This window comes from Pantherophis guttatus, chromosome 1 (assembly GCF_059756535.1).
Source record: "Pantherophis guttatus breed Tessera chromosome 1, ASM5975653v1, whole genome shotgun sequence".
NCBI lineage: Eukaryota > Metazoa > Chordata > Lepidosauria > Squamata > Colubridae > Pantherophis > Pantherophis guttatus.
In genome coordinates this window covers 28,748,639-28,766,696 of record NC_142063.1, presented here as the reverse complement: position 1 = coordinate 28,766,696, position 18,058 = coordinate 28,748,639, and the positions used below count along the sequence as shown (strand labels likewise).

The 18,058-nt window shown below is 40.6% G+C and overlaps 1 protein-coding gene across 1 annotated transcript in view; it reads right to left on the bottom strand.

The window, feature by feature from the left end:
* Positions 1–317: 317 nt before the first annotated feature.
* The window catches only part of ERO1A (endoplasmic reticulum oxidoreductase 1 alpha), a 37,642-nt gene continuing 19,901 nt past the window's right edge, over positions 318–18,058 (bottom strand). Inside the window, exons 10-16 of the mRNA XM_034433382.3 lie at positions 17,383–17,409; positions 17,158–17,250; positions 12,976–13,222; positions 8,009–8,078; positions 5,301–5,387; positions 4,115–4,248; positions 318–3,959 (exon numbers count right to left, since the gene is read on the bottom strand). Coding sequence (XP_034289273.2) covers positions 3,899–3,959; positions 4,115–4,248; positions 5,301–5,387; positions 8,009–8,078; positions 12,976–13,222; positions 17,158–17,250; positions 17,383–17,409 — 719 coding nt within the window. The 3' untranslated portion in view covers positions 318–3,898. The remainder of the gene's footprint in view (positions 3,960–4,114; positions 4,249–5,300; positions 5,388–8,008; positions 8,079–12,975; positions 13,223–17,157; positions 17,251–17,382; positions 17,410–18,058) is intronic.

The window sequence follows — 18,058 nt, the reverse complement described above, 5'->3', positions numbered from 1 at the left end:
TCAATATTGTTTGTTGAAAGTGTATACTGTACTACTAGTCCTTTAAAGAAAGCCATCACCACAGTGAAATTTTCAACACCTTCAACAACCGTTCCTTCAAATTCCCCAAAGCTTCTTGGCCTCATTTTGGAAACATCAAAAGAAAGAGAAGTAAATAACAAATATACTTAATTGTCATATCCAGGTTTTGTACTTACATGTACATTCCAGTACTGTCCACCTCAGCTCCCAACCCCCAAGGCTAGTTAGCAAAGTTTGCATTATTCTCTTACAAGTCCTCTCTATGGTGATTTAATCAAAAAAGAAGGAAACGGGGGTTTGGAAGTAGTAGTCTCAGTCTTTAATCTTATTTTGAAGTCTTACTTTAATCTTCACAGTAAAGAGCAATTCAAGTACAGGACAAAATTATTTCTGTGCTTTCCTTGAAAATAGGACAGCAATCAAAGAAGCATCATTTTACTAAACAAATATGAAGAAATTAAACACATAGAGGCAGCTCCAAGTATTACATTCAGTGGTGAGGGCCAAAAAGCCTTTGCTTATTTTTATTTTATTTTATTTTACTTTAAGCTTGAAATGCCCAGTTCCCATGTCACCAGCTTGTGATCTCAAGGGCTGGCCTAAATTAAAGCTGCCCTTCCCCTTAGGCCAGGGATGCCAAACTCAAGGCCCCAGGGTCGGATCTGGCCTCCAGGGCTGCCCTGGAAACAGTGAAGGACCGGCCCGCGGTGCTTCTGCCAGTGAAAACAGGCTCCTGAGCTTCATTTTTGGCTACCATAGCCTTCTGCAACCCTCTGCCCGTGAAAATGGACCTCGGGTGGGCCATCACAGGCGCCCCCGACATGAGTGACATCAAGCTGGCCACACCCATCCTGGCCACGCCCAGTGTGAGGTCAGATACAACCCTGATGTGGCCCTCAATGAAATCGAGTTTGACACCCCTGCCTCAGGCCAATTTACAATAGCATATGTCCTGTAGAGGTTTCAGAGCTAATGGAAGGATTATCGAAATACAAGACTTGCTTGATCTGAAGCATCCAGTTTCTGCTGAAGGACCCTCTTTTGTGCAACAGTAGGGAATTGGAAAGTCCTCGTGTGGGATCTTATAACTGTAGTTCCCTGAGTAGCTCTTATTTTCCAGGCAATTAAAAAAAAAAGAACACCTCCTCTAGGCTATTATAAACATAAGTTACAAATCTATCTAGCTCAGTGACAGAAATTCCCTATGGTTTTATTACAACCCGCTCCCCCTCCAATGTTATGTAAATAAAGTTTATCTTGGCACAGGAAAAAAAAATTCCCAATGTGGGAGGGGAAATTCCCATGAATTCAGTTCCCAAAATTCCCCAAGCAGCTACTTGTTGCTGAGAATTCTGGGAATACCATGCCCAAGTTGGGGAAGTCTGGCACAAAGCAACAAATATGGCAAATATGGACTGTTCTTTTCATGAAACTTTTTGGAAGAAGGGAAAGTGAAACTTCTCACACCAGGGTGTAAAATGTTGCAATCTAGTGTCAAAATTGCACCAAGCCCACTAAGAAACAAAATGAGAGAGTATCATAATACAGATATAAAATTATTTTCTTCACTCCTGGCATCTTCCTTGGTTTACTCTGGAAATGCTGTGTATTATGCTAAAAGGGAAAAATGAAGACGTAATTTTACCCCAAGTTCTGATGGATACTATTATTAAAATTTGCAAAAGGTTCATAATCTACAGCTCTGTAAAATGGAAAACAGCAATAAAATTCAAAACCTTGTGTTACGACTTCCGCTGTTAAAGATTTGTTTTAAGTATCTTGTTTTATGATCAGTAGATCCTTAATTGAACCTTCTAATCTTTCCTTTAATCACCAAAAGATTGTGTGGAGTAAGCACACTCAATGGAATGGACAACTAAAGAGAGTGAGGGGGAAAAAATAGGATCCTAGAACCGGTAGTAAAACTGGCGGGAGGCTCCGCCCACCGACCCCGACGTCATTAAAATGCTTGTGTGTGGCCCCGCTGCGAACCGGTAGTAAAGGTAAGTAGAACCCACCCCTGTTGCAAAGGTGCTTCTGAATTTGGGGGAAGAAGGGGAGGGACTTATTAATCATTTTTCTGCAACTCCTTAAACCAAATCTGAATTTTTCTGCAATCACCCAGGAGCTGCAGAGATAACCAGGCAGTCCCAGGAAAAGACAGATCTGTTTTAAATGGTTCTTGAAGTTCACCTGCAGCATAGCTCAGAACCATCTAGTGGGCACTAGATGAAAAATTATTGTACCAAAATCCCAGTAACGTAGTCTCAGTTCCATCATTCCCAGCCAACACAGCTAATGGCTATTTCAACTGGGAATGAAGACATATACAATGGGATCTCTGGAGAGTGTCTGGATAGAGACCAGTTGCTTTGGACTCAGAGCTTGGCTTTTATTTTTGAATAAAAAGGGCATCTCATACTGGAATGGGACAACTCACCATGGCCAACTCACCATGGGACAAATCACCACAGCCAACTTGCCATAGGACAGGTGTGTCAAACTCGCATCGTCAGAGCAGCGTCACATGATGTAGTGCGACTTTTTTCCCCTTCGCTAAACCGGGCATGGACGTGGCCAGTTCATGACGCATCTGGCCCGCGGGCTGCGAGTTTGACAGCCCTGCCATAGGACAACTCGCTGTAGGACAATTTAACAATTCAATTTAATTATTTAAAATAAATTTTTTAATTATTTTAATTTTTGCCATTTACATTTCATTTTGTCCCTCCTGTTGCATCCTTTCTTTAATGATTCTATTTCACTATTTCTTTCATATTAGTGTAACTTTTGTCCTGCAGCAAGTTGTCCTGCAGTGAGTTGGCTGTGGCGAGTTGCCCCGCGGTCAGTTGGCTGTGACAAGTTGGCCATAGCAAGTTGGCCATGGCGAGTTGACTGTGGCAAGTTGGTCGCAGGAAATTGTCATAGACCCATCTCATACAACTCAATGATAAACAGGAGCTGACTGGAAGTATTAAGTCTGGAGTTCCACTTCCAACCAGCTTCAAAAGATGACATGCAAACCGTGTGAGAGGAGAGAGCCATCTTGCTGGGAATGCTTTAATGTCAATTCCTGTATTGAACAGGCAAGTGGACCTGCCCCAAGTGGCTCTTGTAAGTCTGTCACTCAAGTGAATGGAATTTCACTCAAATATGTGAGACTAGGTTGATTCGGGCATTTTACACAAGATTATTTAAGGACACTGAAGCAGGGAGTAATTTTTGTTAAGAGACATTGTTATGTAAGATGAAGAGATTCTAATTGTGTGTCTAAACGAGGCATTTTATCATGCAGTTGCTTTGCAGGGAATCCAGATGATGTCATCAAGTCTCATTTGTAACCATGGTTTTTTCATCTAGCCTTTTCCTTCCACAAATAGAAAAATATATAGAATAGCTGCACTATGCCTTTTCATTAGTAGCAGATAAGATCCTTCAGGCTGGAAGAAACCTTGTAAACAAGGGGTAAGGAACCTGAAGTCCTTCACATATTGGTAAAGTACAACTCCTAGTATCTCTCACTAATGGTCATGCTGATAAAGACTGCTGGGAGTTGTAGTTCAGCAATTATCAGGAAGGATACAATTCTCCCACCCTCATTGTGTGTGTGTGTGTGTGTGTGTGTATTTTAAAAAATAGAACGCATAAGGCCAATATCTGATATATATCCTGCTTTGGAAAAAGAGTCTTTCATGAATATTTCAGCTACCTCAGAGCCAAATATAAACTTGTAAGCTAGAGAATGTGACCAATTTTTATGATCATGTTGACTTAGCCTTTCTTGCCAAGAATGGGATCATGCTGGCACCACACCAGCAAGAATCACTCAGAGTCCAATCTGCATAAAATAAGGAAGTTGGTCTCCATCAGGGTCAATTCACTGAAGCGGACGTAAGAGCTCCTTGAAGTTTTCTAATTCTTTAACGCTTGTTGAAATCCTGCATCAGACAACGAAAAAAAGATTATTTGGATATAAGTGTAGCATGGCATCTCTATTTAGCTAATCTGGAAGAGACTGTGGAAGGGGGGAGAAACATAATTTGAGAATACGTGACACTGATTTCATCTTTCAAATAGAAAGTGTCAAACTCACCTCCCAAAAGCATTGAAGAGGGATACAATCTCTTGCCTTGTTAGATGAAATTCATGTGAAGGACCTTTTTCTGGTATGTTTTCTATCAGTTTTTCAGAAAACAGGATCTTCAGCGCCGTTCCCAAGCCCTGAGTCTGTACACAGTGGGAACAAGATCTCAACTAAACATCACACCAGGAAGTCAGGTTGTAATCACTACCAGCATTTTTTTAAAGTAAAAACTGGGCAATTTAAATAAAGTATTTAATGAATGGGTAGTCCTCCAAACGTCCTATCTGATCAAATATGCAAATATTACATTAGCTAAATCAATACAATTTTAACGTAAAAGTAAAGAAGAAAATAATACAAATACTGAATTAGCAAGATTTATTGCTGGTCAAAATCCTCACAGCAAAAACATTCTTACTTTTTTTGATGCACAATTGGGAATTCCTCTCCTAGGGTCAAGTTTGACATTCAGCAAATATAGTCAGATATATTTGTTGCAGTTGAAGACCAGTACAAAATAAAACTCAATAGTAAAATAAATGTTACTTATCAAAAAGAAGAAATTATATAATTGATTGGACCTTCCAATTGGTGCATTTTGTGTATGACATAACAGAATGTAACTACATTTAGGGCATATGTCTATGTCCGTGTGTCTGTGTAATTTAAAAACAAGGAAGTTCTAGCTACAGTTCTTAAAAAAAACCCGTCATTGTCATTAACCTAATGAGACTCTAATTGGTGCAGAGTGGAGAAGGGAAAAGATATAGAGAGCCAATGTTATGTAGTAGTGAAGGTGCTGGCCTAGAAACCAGGAAAATGTGAATTCTAGGCCTCCTTTAGATATGATATCCATCTGAGTGACCAGTCATTCTCTCTAAGGCCAACACATTTCATAGAGTTGTTGTTGTGGACAAATTGGAGGCAGGAGAACTAAGCATGTTCATCATGTTGAACTATATATAAAAAGGGGAGGAGGATAAAAGTATAATAATATAAGACCTGGCAATGGCTAAGAGCAGGAAAGTTGAAGAAAGACAGATGGGCTAATTCTGGATACATAAACTCAAGCCTTGACAACAAATGCATACAAAGCCAGCACTGAGAAGATAGCAACAGAAGACAAATGTCACCACTGCAAAGAAGCTGAAGAAACAGGAAAGAAAAAAAAAGGGGGGGGAGTGGAGTAACTTACTTGCAGCTTCCCCCAAAGGCGGCATTTCAGGCACTCTACACAATCCATGATCCTGGAAATGTTCTTAAAATGGAACCGAAATTCCTCCTGAGAAAGAATAAATGAACTAATGAATTAGTGATTTAAAAACTCACTCGTTATTTTTGATTTGAATCTGCAGTATTCCTTCCATTCGATACCTTAGCTCATGGGTGTCAAATTTGATTTCATTGAGAGCCGCATCAGGGTTGTGTTTGACCTCAGGGAGCCGGGGGGCAGCATGGCTGGGATGGGTGTGGATATGGCATGACCAGGGTGGATATGGCCAGGTTGGCATCACTCATTGAGGCTCTGTTTTCGGCCACGATGGCCTCCTGCAGCCCTCTGCCAGCGAAAATGGAGCCGAGGGGGACATGCGTGGTCTCCCCGAGCTCCGTTTTTGCTGGGAGAAGCACCATGGACTGGTCCTTCATTGTTTCCAGGGTGGTCCCGCGGGGCAGATCTAAGCACCACACAGGTCAGATCTGGCCCCCAGGCCTTGAGTTTTGACACCCCTGCCTTAGCTAGTTCAAATAGAAAAATCCAGAACCATGCTTCTGAGCTTTATTTATTAATTTATTATGTTATTGTTTTCCAGGATGCAACTCTGCAGCAAATGCAGGAAGATCAAGTGGAGGAATTCTTCCTTCCTTTATGCAACACTTAAAAGCATAAGAGCTTTTTAGGATTCAGGTAACTACCCTATCCCAGAGTCCTCTCTGCAATTCCTTAAAACCAAAGGAATCTTTTCATGGAAATATCACCAACCCTGGGGAAAAACACAATTGCCTTAAGCAGTTACATCTAGTCCTTGGGTTAGCAACTGTTTGAAATACCAACAGACTACCTAGGGAGTACTTACACCCCAGATTTGAAATGTTTGTCAAAACTACACCCATAGCGAAACATTGGTTCGCTTAATAATTGCAGTGTTTGCTTGATGACATGGATTCACCCAATGACCACCACAGACAAGGTTGTAAATTCAGGTCAGTCACATGACCAACACATTTTCTAACCGTAGCAAGTTACATCCGTAAGGGGCAGGCTCCATTATAGTCATAATTCAAGAACTACCTAGATCCGTGATGGCGAACCTATGGCACGTGTGCCACAAGTGGCATGCGGAGCCATATCAGTGGGCACGCGAGTGTTGCCCTAGCTCAGCGCTGGCCAGCTGATTTTCAGGCCTTCCGAGCCCAACGAAAGTCAGGAAACAGGCTATTTCCGGCCTCCGGAGGGCCTCCAGGGGGGTGGGGAAGGCCGTTTTCGCCCTCCCCAGGCTCCTAGAAAGGCTCGAGCCAGGGGAGGGCGAAAAACGGGCCTTCCAGTCCCATCGGAAGTCAGCAAATGGGCCGTTTCTGGCCTCTGGGGGGATGGGGAAGGCTGTTTTTGCCCTCCCCAGGTTCCAAGAAAGCGTCTGGAGCCTGGGGAGGGTGAAAAATGGGCCTACTGGGCCCACCCTGCCATCACATGCCAAAAGTGGGGGGAGCGCAGGGGTGTCGCACGCGCATGCTTGGGGGGCGGGGCACACTGAATTATGGGTGTGGGCACGCGTGGGCGTGACCCCCCCTGTGCTCCCCCCGCTTTTGGCACACGACGGCAAAAAGGTTAGCCATCACTGACCTAGATATATAGGTGCTACATCTACTCCTCCTGTGCATTCATAGGTACATTTTTGCCTTTGAACCAAAGCATGGCACAGTCCTTTTTCTATAACTACCTTTTGGGGGATAGGAAATCTATTCTTCTCCAGAAATGGCTGAATTCCAATTTCAGTAGTCCTAGTCAGCAAAGTCAACAGTAAAGGGTGCTGGGAGTTGTAGCACACTAATGCCTGGAATCTCAGTTTCCCAGGGTCTATCTATTCTAAAAGCTTGCCTGTTTCCAATCCATATTTTATTGGATCCTTCTAGAAATTATTGCAAGATTTGCCCTATTCCACATATTTTTGTAGAGTGAAAAGATGGTGAGCCAAAGAGAGTTTTCTTCTTCTCTCCCAGAAGCTGGTTATGAATATTATTATTATTATTTTATTATTTATTATTTATTTAATTTATATACCGCCCTACTCCCGAAGGACTCAGGGCGGTGAACAGCCAAACAGTAAAAATACATAAATACAAAAGTTAAAAACAAAGTAAAATCGAATTAAACAAATTTGGCCCAAACATATTAAAACCCCAATAATTTAAAAAACCAATTAAAATTTGCATAATTAAAAAGAGGGAAAAGATTAGGCCAGGCCCGCCTGGTGGAATAAAAAGGTCTTAAGAGTGCGGCGGAAGGTGCGCAGATCCGGGATCCTCCGTATCTCCGGGGGGAACTCGTTCCAGATAGTAGGTGCCCCCACAGAGAAGGTTCTCCCCCTAGGGGCCGCCAGTCGACATTGTTTGGCCGATGGCACCTGGAGGAGCCCCTCTCTATCACAGCGTACCGGCCAGTGGAAGGCTATTGGTGGTAGTAGGTGGTCCCGTAAATATATTATATTATTGTTTGATGCTATAATTTCTAATTAATTTCTGATCGGAATGTTTTATAGTATCTATGTCATCTTAACAAACTAGATTTAAAGTCTTCACTGCCACAAATGCAATCCTGTATCAAGAGTGTTTGCTTTTGGGTGCCGCTGAACTTACAAACAAAAAGTGTTAACAACAACACCCCAGCTGAAAGTGACTTAATTTTACCTTTAACTTGGCAGCTTCTTTTTGGTTTCCAGCAAAAAGTGAATTTTCATCAAAGTGCAAAGGAAAAGATCTTGAAGAAGAAGAGAAACATTATTAATAATGAAGGTCTTTCATTGTAGAAGAGAATGAAAAAAAATTCTATTTATCAGCAATTTAAGTAGTTCTTTTAAGGGCTTTTTGTGTTGGTTTCTGTTGCAACTAGAATCTTAAGATTCTAGTGTTATTTTGAGATCCATGTACTATTGTCATTTACCTTCAGGGCTACACCTTGTATTCCACAAAGTTTGCAATTCATTACAGTGAACCTTGTTGAAAGCCGATTGCCTTCAGCAATTGTACTGGAGATGACAATGATAAGTTAAATATACCTTTGATTCAATGCTACCCAAACTCCATTGAGACACTAATCAAGAGAGACTAGCATGTTTATCTTTTAGACCTTAACTGCAGTTGGAATGAAGATAAGTTTAACTAGGATCAGAAATAGCATAAAAGCTATGTTTATTTAGAGGATAAAGCAATATATTTTAAAAAGTTACAATCACCCACCCAAAACTGAGATCTTATACTGATATTAGGACTGCTAAATCTTGGCAACAAAAATCCAGACTATTAAATGCTAGCAAAGAGTTTTACCAATGTCTGGTTGGCAAAAACATTGATTGCAAACAATGAGTTTGATTAACGACCACTACATTTGTTAATTACTACTGCAAAAAGGTAATAAAAATTGGGCTGACTCACTTAATGACCAGTATGACTTACTGGTCATTAAGCGATTCCAGGTTTAATTACGATCGTAATTCCAGGTTTAATTACAGTTTAATTCCAGGTTTAATTACGGCCATAAATCTAGAACTACCTATAGTGCACAACAGCCAAATGAAACAAAGGAGTTTCCTACAATGAAATGAAGAGCAGTAGATGAACCAGACTTTATGCTTGAACTGGCATAAATCAAAAACCAGTATTTTGATTCTCTTTCTCCAGTTGTTAATTGGTGAGGATTTTGGTTATAATGGGGAGAATTATAATTGCTAGATATTGGAAATTAAATGTTGACTTAAAATTAGAAGAATGGTACAATGAAACATGGAAATTTGCATTAAATGATAAATTGACATGTGATATTAAAATTAGAAGTGGTATATATAAAGAAAATGTTTTTTGGAATACTTGGCAACCATTTGTGGACTTTGCACTTGGGAGATTGGATGAATCGGCACCAGTACCTTATCAAAGAGATTTCTGGAAGAATTGAAGACTTCAAGTTCCTAAAACTTCCTTTCCGTTTGTATAGCACGTTGGGGGAAAAAAATTTTTTCTTTCCTTACTATTGATTTTTTGTATTGATTTTTTTTCCTTTTTGTTATTCTTTAACAATAAAAATATAATAAAAAATTAAAAAAAACAAAACAGTATTTTGATGTGCAGAAGGAAAAGGCGAGTGGAAGTTACCTCTCAGGTAAGCTGAGTACAAGCAGAGTATTGTGTGTTCCTGCACTTGAGTAATCCACTGTCATGGCTGGCATTCTGCTAGCCAAGCATCATAAACTGACGGCCTGACATTACCAATGAGGAGTGGATTGGAATGTAGGGAGGAATTGGGAATGGGGGTGGGGAATGGAAACCAGCCAGGCCAGGGTCACTCATCGAAATGCAGAGCTGAAAAGTTCGGGAAATGAAGGTCTATTACCCAACAATATACAGGCATCCAACTGGACATTAATTGATAACATTAATTCATTTTATTCGATTTTAAATTTTGTATATCTATGTGTTTTATTTCATGGCTGTGCACCGCCCTGAGTCCTTCGGGAGTAGGGCGGTATAGAAATTCAATAAAATAAATAAATAAATAAACAGGGGAATGGCCACGGAAAAGGGAAAGTTAATTTTATTGTCTGCGTGCAAAAATGCCAGATCCAGCTTCCCTACTTCTGTAACCACTTAAAGCTTTAGTAAAGTATACTCTTGGTAAAACAATGGGCCAGGAGTCTTCTTTGGCTAGATGACAAAGTGGCATTGTTGACACCCAGACTCACATTAGGAGGAGCTGGTTGTGTGGGTCAGCCCTCAAAATACTTGTAACTCATTGCTGTCATCTTGATTTCTATCCAGATCTGGTAACTGATATATTCTCTCAATTCTGTTTCTAATAATAGAGTACCTCTTGCTTAAACAGAGATATATATTATATTAATTGCTTGCTTGTGAACAATTAAAATGTTATTTAACAATAAAACTGTATGAACTACTGTAATATGTAAATTGCTTAGGATAAAATGTATTTTAATAAAACTTCATTCTTTTTTTCAGAATTATAGTTTACTTTTGTTTAAAATTGACTCTTCTCTCTGTGCTACCTTTTCTTTATCAGTTTGGCTCAGTGGTGAAATCCAAATTTTTTTTACTACTGGTTCTGTGGGCATGGCTTGGCAGGTGTGGTGTGGCTTGGTGGGCGTGGCTTGGTGGGCATGGCAGGGGAAGGATACTGCAAAATCTCCATTCCCACCCACTCCAGGGGAAGGATCCTGCAAAATCTCCATTCCCACCCCACTCTGGGGCCAGCCAGAGGTGGTATTTGCTGGTTCTCCAAACTGCTCAAAATTTCTGCTACCGGTTCTCCAGAACCTGTCAGAACCTGCTGGATTTCACCCCTGGTTTGGCTTCTTGCTTGCCTGCTCACATCTCTTTATCTTACTTTTCTGCCCCAGCTTCCTATGGAAGTGCCCAATTCTTAACTCTTTATTTTCATTTCTTTAACGAGCTACCATTTCATTGCAAGACTAAGTGGATGCCATTGTACCAGCCAGGTATATCTAAATACACAACCCACTCTCACAAAATAGCTAGTTTGAGAGCCAGTTTGGTCTAGTGGTGAAGGCTAGAAAGCAGGAGACCATGAGTTCAAGTCCTGCCTTAGCCATGAAAACCAGCTGGATGACTTTGGGCCAGTCATTCTCTCTCAGCCCAATCCACCTCACATGGTTCTGTTGTGGGGAAAGTAGGAGGAGGAAGATATGTTGGATTTGTTCACCACCCTGAGCTATTTGCAAAAATAATAAAAGGTGGGATACATATAAACAAACAAGAGAGGTTTGGTGATAAGAACTGAATTTTTCTCTAACTTACTTTCCCACATTCTATTAACCAAACTACCTTTTTCCTCCAGTCAGTTCTGATACCTGGAAGTTAAAGAGCTTGGAGCCATAGATCACTGTGACGGATAGAATCATAATGCTGGAAGGGACTTCCACTAGAAGTCTTCTAGTGGTCTTCTATCCACCTCCTGCCCAAGAATCCCCAAACCATCTCAGACAAATAGCAATTCATCCTTTGTTTGAAAACCCCAAGTGATAGAACAATCATCATCCCACAAGGAAAGATGTTCCACTGCATAATAACTCTCATGGTTGGTTTGGATCTCTCCCTATCAAATATCCGTTAGTTCTTGCTCTACTCTCAGGCGCTATGGGAAATAAATCCACACGCTGCTACCGGTATTGGTTTTCCCCTTAACAAGATGACAGTGAGTCCAGCATTCTTCACCTGCATATAAACCAGGGGTGGGTTCTATTTACCTTTACTACCGGTTCGCAGCGGGGCCGCACATGTGCGCTCACTTCGCATGCGCAGAAGCGTTTTAGTGACATCGGAGTCGGTGGCCAGAACCTCCCGCCAGTTTTACTACCGGTTCTATAGAACTGGTGCAAACCGGAGGCAACCCACTACTGATATAAATCTTAAAATCAGATATGCGCATTGTGAAATTTTAAAAGGATTTTGGTTGGTTTAAAGGTGGACGTGATTTAACTAAAATTAGCATAACTAGTCTCAGCTTGCTTATTCTATTGTTATTTATTTATTTATTTATTTATCTATTTGACTTCTACGCCTTCCATCCCGCCAAAGGGTCTCATTTAGTAAGATCTGTGGCTCATATGATGGATCCTATTTATAATAAAGAAAAAATGGGAAAAATAGTTCTAAAAAGGTGCAGAGAACTTACACTACTTAATAAGCAGTGCCCCATTTCGGTTTGAGCAAGGAAGCCTTTCCTGAGTGGGTTGCAGCTTGGAATGACGGATTTCTATGCCCAGTTTAGTTACAGAATCTGCCTGGAATGTTATTTGTTTGGCTCTCTCACACAGTGTGCAATGAATGTATCATTGTGCACATTATCAAATAAATGGGCTACAAGCTTTATTTTAAATTCTTGCTTCGTCATATTTGGTGTAGAGGTGAAGGCATCAGGCTAGAAGCCAGGAAACTGTGAGTTCTAGTCCCACTGTAGATATGAAAACCAAGTTGATGACTTTGGGTCGATCACCAGAAGACTGTGAGTTCTAGTCCCAATTTAGGCATGAAAGCCAGCTGGGTAACCTTTGGCTAATCCCTGTCACTCAACCCAACTCTCCTCACAGGGTTGTTGTTGTGGGAGAAATAAGAGGAGGAAGGAGTATTAGATACATTAGCTGCCTTGAGTTATTTATCAAAATAATAAAGATGGGAAATAAATAAAATCTTTTCATCCTTCAGTGGTTAGGATGAAGAAAAGGCTGTAATTTTCAGATGCTTTAAATATACACTCAAAACATGAATACATTTATAATATTATTTAGCATTTTCCCAATATTGTTCTAACATTCAAAAATTCTTTACAATGCTTTTTAGTGACTTCCAATAATACCTTGAATTAAATCATTGAACTATATTACAATTTTGTTTGAACTGGTTACTTTACACCGGTAAAGTGAATAAAAACCTGCTCTTTGCAGCACAATCATCCCATCAACCCAAGGACTTCGTTTATTTATTTTTTTTATGTATTCAATTTATGCCCACCCAACATCCAACTCTGGGAGACTAACAATCCATTGAAAATAACTACTGACAAGCAAAACTGATTACAAACAGGACACCATACTTGCGGTGACCAAAGAAGCACACTGAAATGCACTTACTTAATTAAATGAAGAATTTCCAGGAGGTGGTTCTTGGTTTTTACATCTTGATCCTCATCCCCTGTGAAAAGCTGGAAATCAGGATGCTCAAAAAAGGGCAAGATTTTTGAGAGGGCCCGTAACTCAATTAGATAGATGAAATACAGGTTCTTCAGCCTCCTGGGTCCTTCGCCTTGTGTCAAGATCTCATCAAAACGCAGCTGGAACTCTGTAACATTGTGCCCCCATCTCTTCTCTGCCCACGTGTCTTACAAAAGAAAAGAAAAGGCTAAAGGTAATATTGAAGGTATGACTCAAGAATCATTCATGGCCATCTCATCCTAAGCAACTCCCCAGCACACAATCTGCAGACCCCTTAGCCTAGACTATGATGCTGAAATTCAGCCAAGGGTAGAAGGGTCGAAATAGATATATCATGAGTTGTATTTATTACTATTATTCTGACTTGTAGAACAAATCAAAGCTATAAGAGGAAGAGGTTGCGCTTGCTAAGTGACATCATCACATCAGAACACCATTCTGTGGCCAAAATGTTTGTTTAAAAAGTACCCACTCATCCCACAACTATCTGCTTTTTTCTTTTTCTTATATACATAGATGGACAACTTCAATCATATTGAAAAAAAAAAAATCTAATGGGATTGATTGATTGACTGACTGACTGATTGACTCATTCACTCTTTCTTCGTATGGCCACTTACTTCTCAAGCAGATCTTAGGGAATATTATTCCAGAAGGTAGGAACTTATACAGACAAAGCACATTTCGTAAGTTCCATCAAATGGCATTGCTTAATGGATGAGATTTGAAGCATTGCCAACTTCTATATTTAGAAGGTCCCGTAAAAAAGGTTGTTCCTCCAAGTAAGACACCAGGCTAGAAACCAGGGGATTGTGAGTTCTAGTCTGATTTTAGGCATGAAAGCCAGCTGGGTGACTTTGGGCCAGTCCTTCTCTCTCAGCCCAACTCTCCTCACAGGGTTGCTGTGAGGAAATTAGGAAGAGGAAGGAGAATTGGATATGTTTGCTGCCTTGAGTTATTTATAAAAACAATAAAGGCAGGATAAAAAAAATCTAATCTAATCCAACCCTGTGTGTCATATTGTTTTTAGAAAGAATGACCTTTCTCCTTCTGGATATCTGTGGTTTTTACAGTATCTTTTTAGTAGTGATTTTATAACTGTGTATCGCCCAGAATAGGCATGGACTTGAGCACTCTAAATCAAATCAAATCAAATCAATCAAACCTATTTCTGGTTCATATATTTGCCACCTTTCAGTCACCACAAGGGAAGAAAAACTCCCTGCAGCATCTCCAAAAACATACTTTATTTGCTCCCATGTGTCTTAATTTCACTGATAAGGGTAAACAGAAGACTCAGCTACTCAGCTAGGGACCTCTTGATAGCATATGAAAAAGAAAACCATCCAGATCAGGGAAAACAACACATAAATAAAATATTAAAAAGCTTCTTTGCCAGTATGGCTGATCCAATTAAATTTTGATCCTGCTGAAAGGTGAAGCAAAATTCAAGGCATTCTATCATTCTATGATCTCATACTTCCTATTTTATGTGTGGTTTGGCTCTTTCTTCCTGCATTTTATTGCCTCAGAACTTTTTGTAAAACTTCTGTTTTCTGTTTTGCTCAGTCATTTGATTAAATCAGTACTGGGGGTGAAAAATCTATGAACAGTCATAATAAAACCTGACAAACTTTGTTTTCTTTCTGGCCCAGAAGCCATAGATCTAAATAAGCTTCACTTCCCTGCCTCAGATACTAGAGTCTTTCTACACACATACACAATTAAAAAGGTTTAACCAAATGTGTTATGTTCAATGCACGTAACACAGCTAATCTGGTTACCGAATGAACACACGTTTTGACTTCACATAATACTAAAATCATAAACGTAACAAATTGCTTGGGTTTGCACAACCAATGAAAGAAATCAAGATTAAAACTAACCAAACTGATGCTATTAAGCAACATCCTATATGCCTGAAAGGGAGGACCCCCAGTTTACTGATAAATCATTTGTGCTTTCTGCTAACGGTTCAAATTCATTTCATACTTTTGAAAAATTTTATATTCTTTTCATGACAGCTCAGATGGTATAACTATTTAATTGTGGTTCACTGTGTTAATATATTGCATTACAGGTAGTCCTTGACTTATGACCACAATTGGGACCGGAATTTCAATCATAAGGAATTTCCATCACAAGCCGCTGAGGTTTTAAGTCAAGTTGCCATATGATTAGACCCAATTTTACAACCACTTGTACAATAGTTGTAAAGTGACTCAGTGAAATTAAGTAAATCCAGCTTCCCCAATGGGATTTTTTTTGCCATTTTATATATTGGAATCATGCAAAAAAAAAACAACCCCAGAACTTTGCAGTTCACAATCATGGGGCTGCAGGACGCTTACAACCCATCGTAAATTTGAATGGGTGGCCAAGCACCCAAATTGTGATCATGTGATTGCAGAGGTGGTGTGATGGTTTGCAATGGTCATAAGTGCAAATACAGGTCATGATTTTTCCCAACGCTGTTGTAACTTCAAGTAACTTCAAACAGTTGTTAAGCAAACAGTCCTAAGATGTCAGGTGGGAGTCTGTTCCAAAGGACTGGGCAGCCCTTAAGAAGATGCTCCTCCCATTGCCAACATTTAAGGGAGGGGACTTGGAGTGCACCCACAGTGTTTAACCTAATACAAGGGAGAGATACTTCCAGGAAAGGCAAACCCACAAGTAATTTGGCCCTATGCCATGTAGCAATACAGGTAGTCCTCGATCTTTGATCACAATGGAGCCCAAAATTTCTGTTGTTAAGTGAGACATTTGTTAAGCGAATGTTGCCCCATTTTATAATCTTTCTTGCCACAATGGTTAAGCGAAACACTACAGTTGTTAAATTACTAATCCAGTTGTTAAGTGAATCTGGCTTCCCCTTTTGACTTTGCTTGTCAGAAGGATGCAAAAGGAGATCCTAGGACACTGCAACCGTCGTAAGTATGAGTCAGTTGCCAAGTGTCTGAATTTTGATCACATGAGCATGGGGATGCTGCCAAGGTCGTAACTGTGAAAAACAGTCATAAGTCACATTTTTCAGTGGCGTTGTAACTTTGAATGGTCACTAGATGAACTGTTGTAAGTTGTGGACTACTTGTACTCAAAAGGCCATGCTGTGTTTCAGAATCCTAAATAAATTGAGGTCAGATCACTTGATGGTTGCTGCTTGTCTCATACATCACGGTTGTATCCAATATCATCAACAGAATTCTTACTCCACATGAAGCAGCGGTAGAAGAGACAAACGCATTTCAGTGATGGGATGCCCAAGCATGTACGTGTTGTGGCCGCCAGTGGCCTGCGCGGATTGTAGCTGATTCCGACAAGGAGGAGGCTGGTGTGGTGCTGCGCCAGCAGCCTGTGCAGCTGGCGCTCGAGCTGGACAGTGAGGAGGCTGGAGAAGATGTGGTGCCAGAGGCAAGGATTCAGCCAGGGCCTTCAGAACCTCCAGAAGCTCCTTTAAGTGAAGAGGATAAAGAGGAGGAGCCTCTTTTCAATACACGGGCACGCAGAGCTGCCAAAAGGCAGGAGTGGTTCCTCAGGAGGAGGTCTCCTCGAGAGTAAGGCTTGGCCACTCCCTTAGCCTATTTAAGAAAGAACGCCGCTTGCAACAAGCTGTAGAGAACAACTTTAGTTCACTCTCTTTCGTGTCTGCAAAACTGCTTCTGGGCTTCCTGCCAACTCTAGTAAGACTGTGATTACCTTATCGTAGAATTCTGATAGGCTGTTAAGACAGTGCATTAACAGCCTTTGAATGATAAAGATTAAGTTATTTTGAGTAAATAAGCTTTGTATAGAGTTTGTGTGTGCTGCGTTCTTTGGGGTCCGTAGCTGGGGCAGAACAGTACTAGTATATCATGATCTTTTCACTTTCTTTCTATATTTGAGTCTTTTATACAGTTTTATTATGATTCAAGGTTCTGCAAGGAATCACAAAGGGATATTTTGGGCGTCAAAGGAAGTGAAGAGAGATATTAAGAGTTCACGATTGCCACTGTGGCGATGAAGCAGAAGAAATGGCCATGTGATCCTACTCTTCCCCTTTCCCCTGTCTAGAGGTTGGAAAAAGCTGCTTTTGGGCATTAAGAAGAAAGGGAGGCCACCAACCTTGCAAAAGGTATCTGGCACTGAGATGAATGTTGATGCTTGCATGAAGACCAGAAATAAGTTTGTAGAAAGCTCTCTTCTCCACACAGAGATCTGTAAGAAACATTGAGAGAAAACTATGGCAATTCGAAGGGTAGACATTTAATTCTGCAGTGTAATCAACATTGCATCTGCAATGCAATCCACACTGCATTAGTTAAAGTGGTAAAAAAAAAAATCAGTTACCTTGCAACCAGCTGTAAAACATATTCCCTGGAAAGAGAGAAAGAGCCATTACAAAGGTTTTCTCACAACACAAATGTATCTATGATAGCTTCATTTATTGCATCTAATGCCAAGGTTGACTACTAGAGTTATTTCAATTTTTCAAAAGCAGGGTCTCATCTCAACATTGCATCTCATGTAGTGGTGGGATCCTCCCAATTTAACAACCGGTTTGGTGATCGCGCGTGCGCAGTTTGAAGAAATCTCCACTTCCACGTTTCTTCGGAGGAGAAACACAGCTGAGGCATGGCAATCTGCTCTGCCGCGTGAATCAGCTGAGAAGATAAAGGTAGGAAAATAGCATGGGAGGACAGGTGGGCCCATCTGATCATCAGGGAGAACTGGTTCGCGCCCAGCTAACCGTTGGAGCTACCAGTTCGCCCGAACCGGTCTGAACCAGTAGAATCCCACCCCTGATCTCATGACCCTGAAGTAGGTACACTCATCTCTTCCTGCTGCACACATTAGTAAAATGTTCTTAATTCTTTCACTTTTTAGCTCCAACCCTATCAGCTAATACATTGGTGCATGCTGGCAACATATTCCTCCAACAGCAGAATAAAGGAGATGTTAAGAAGAAGGATGAACTCAACTAGGTCCTCACCCAGCATAGTGTTTATGAACCTGGCACCTTCAT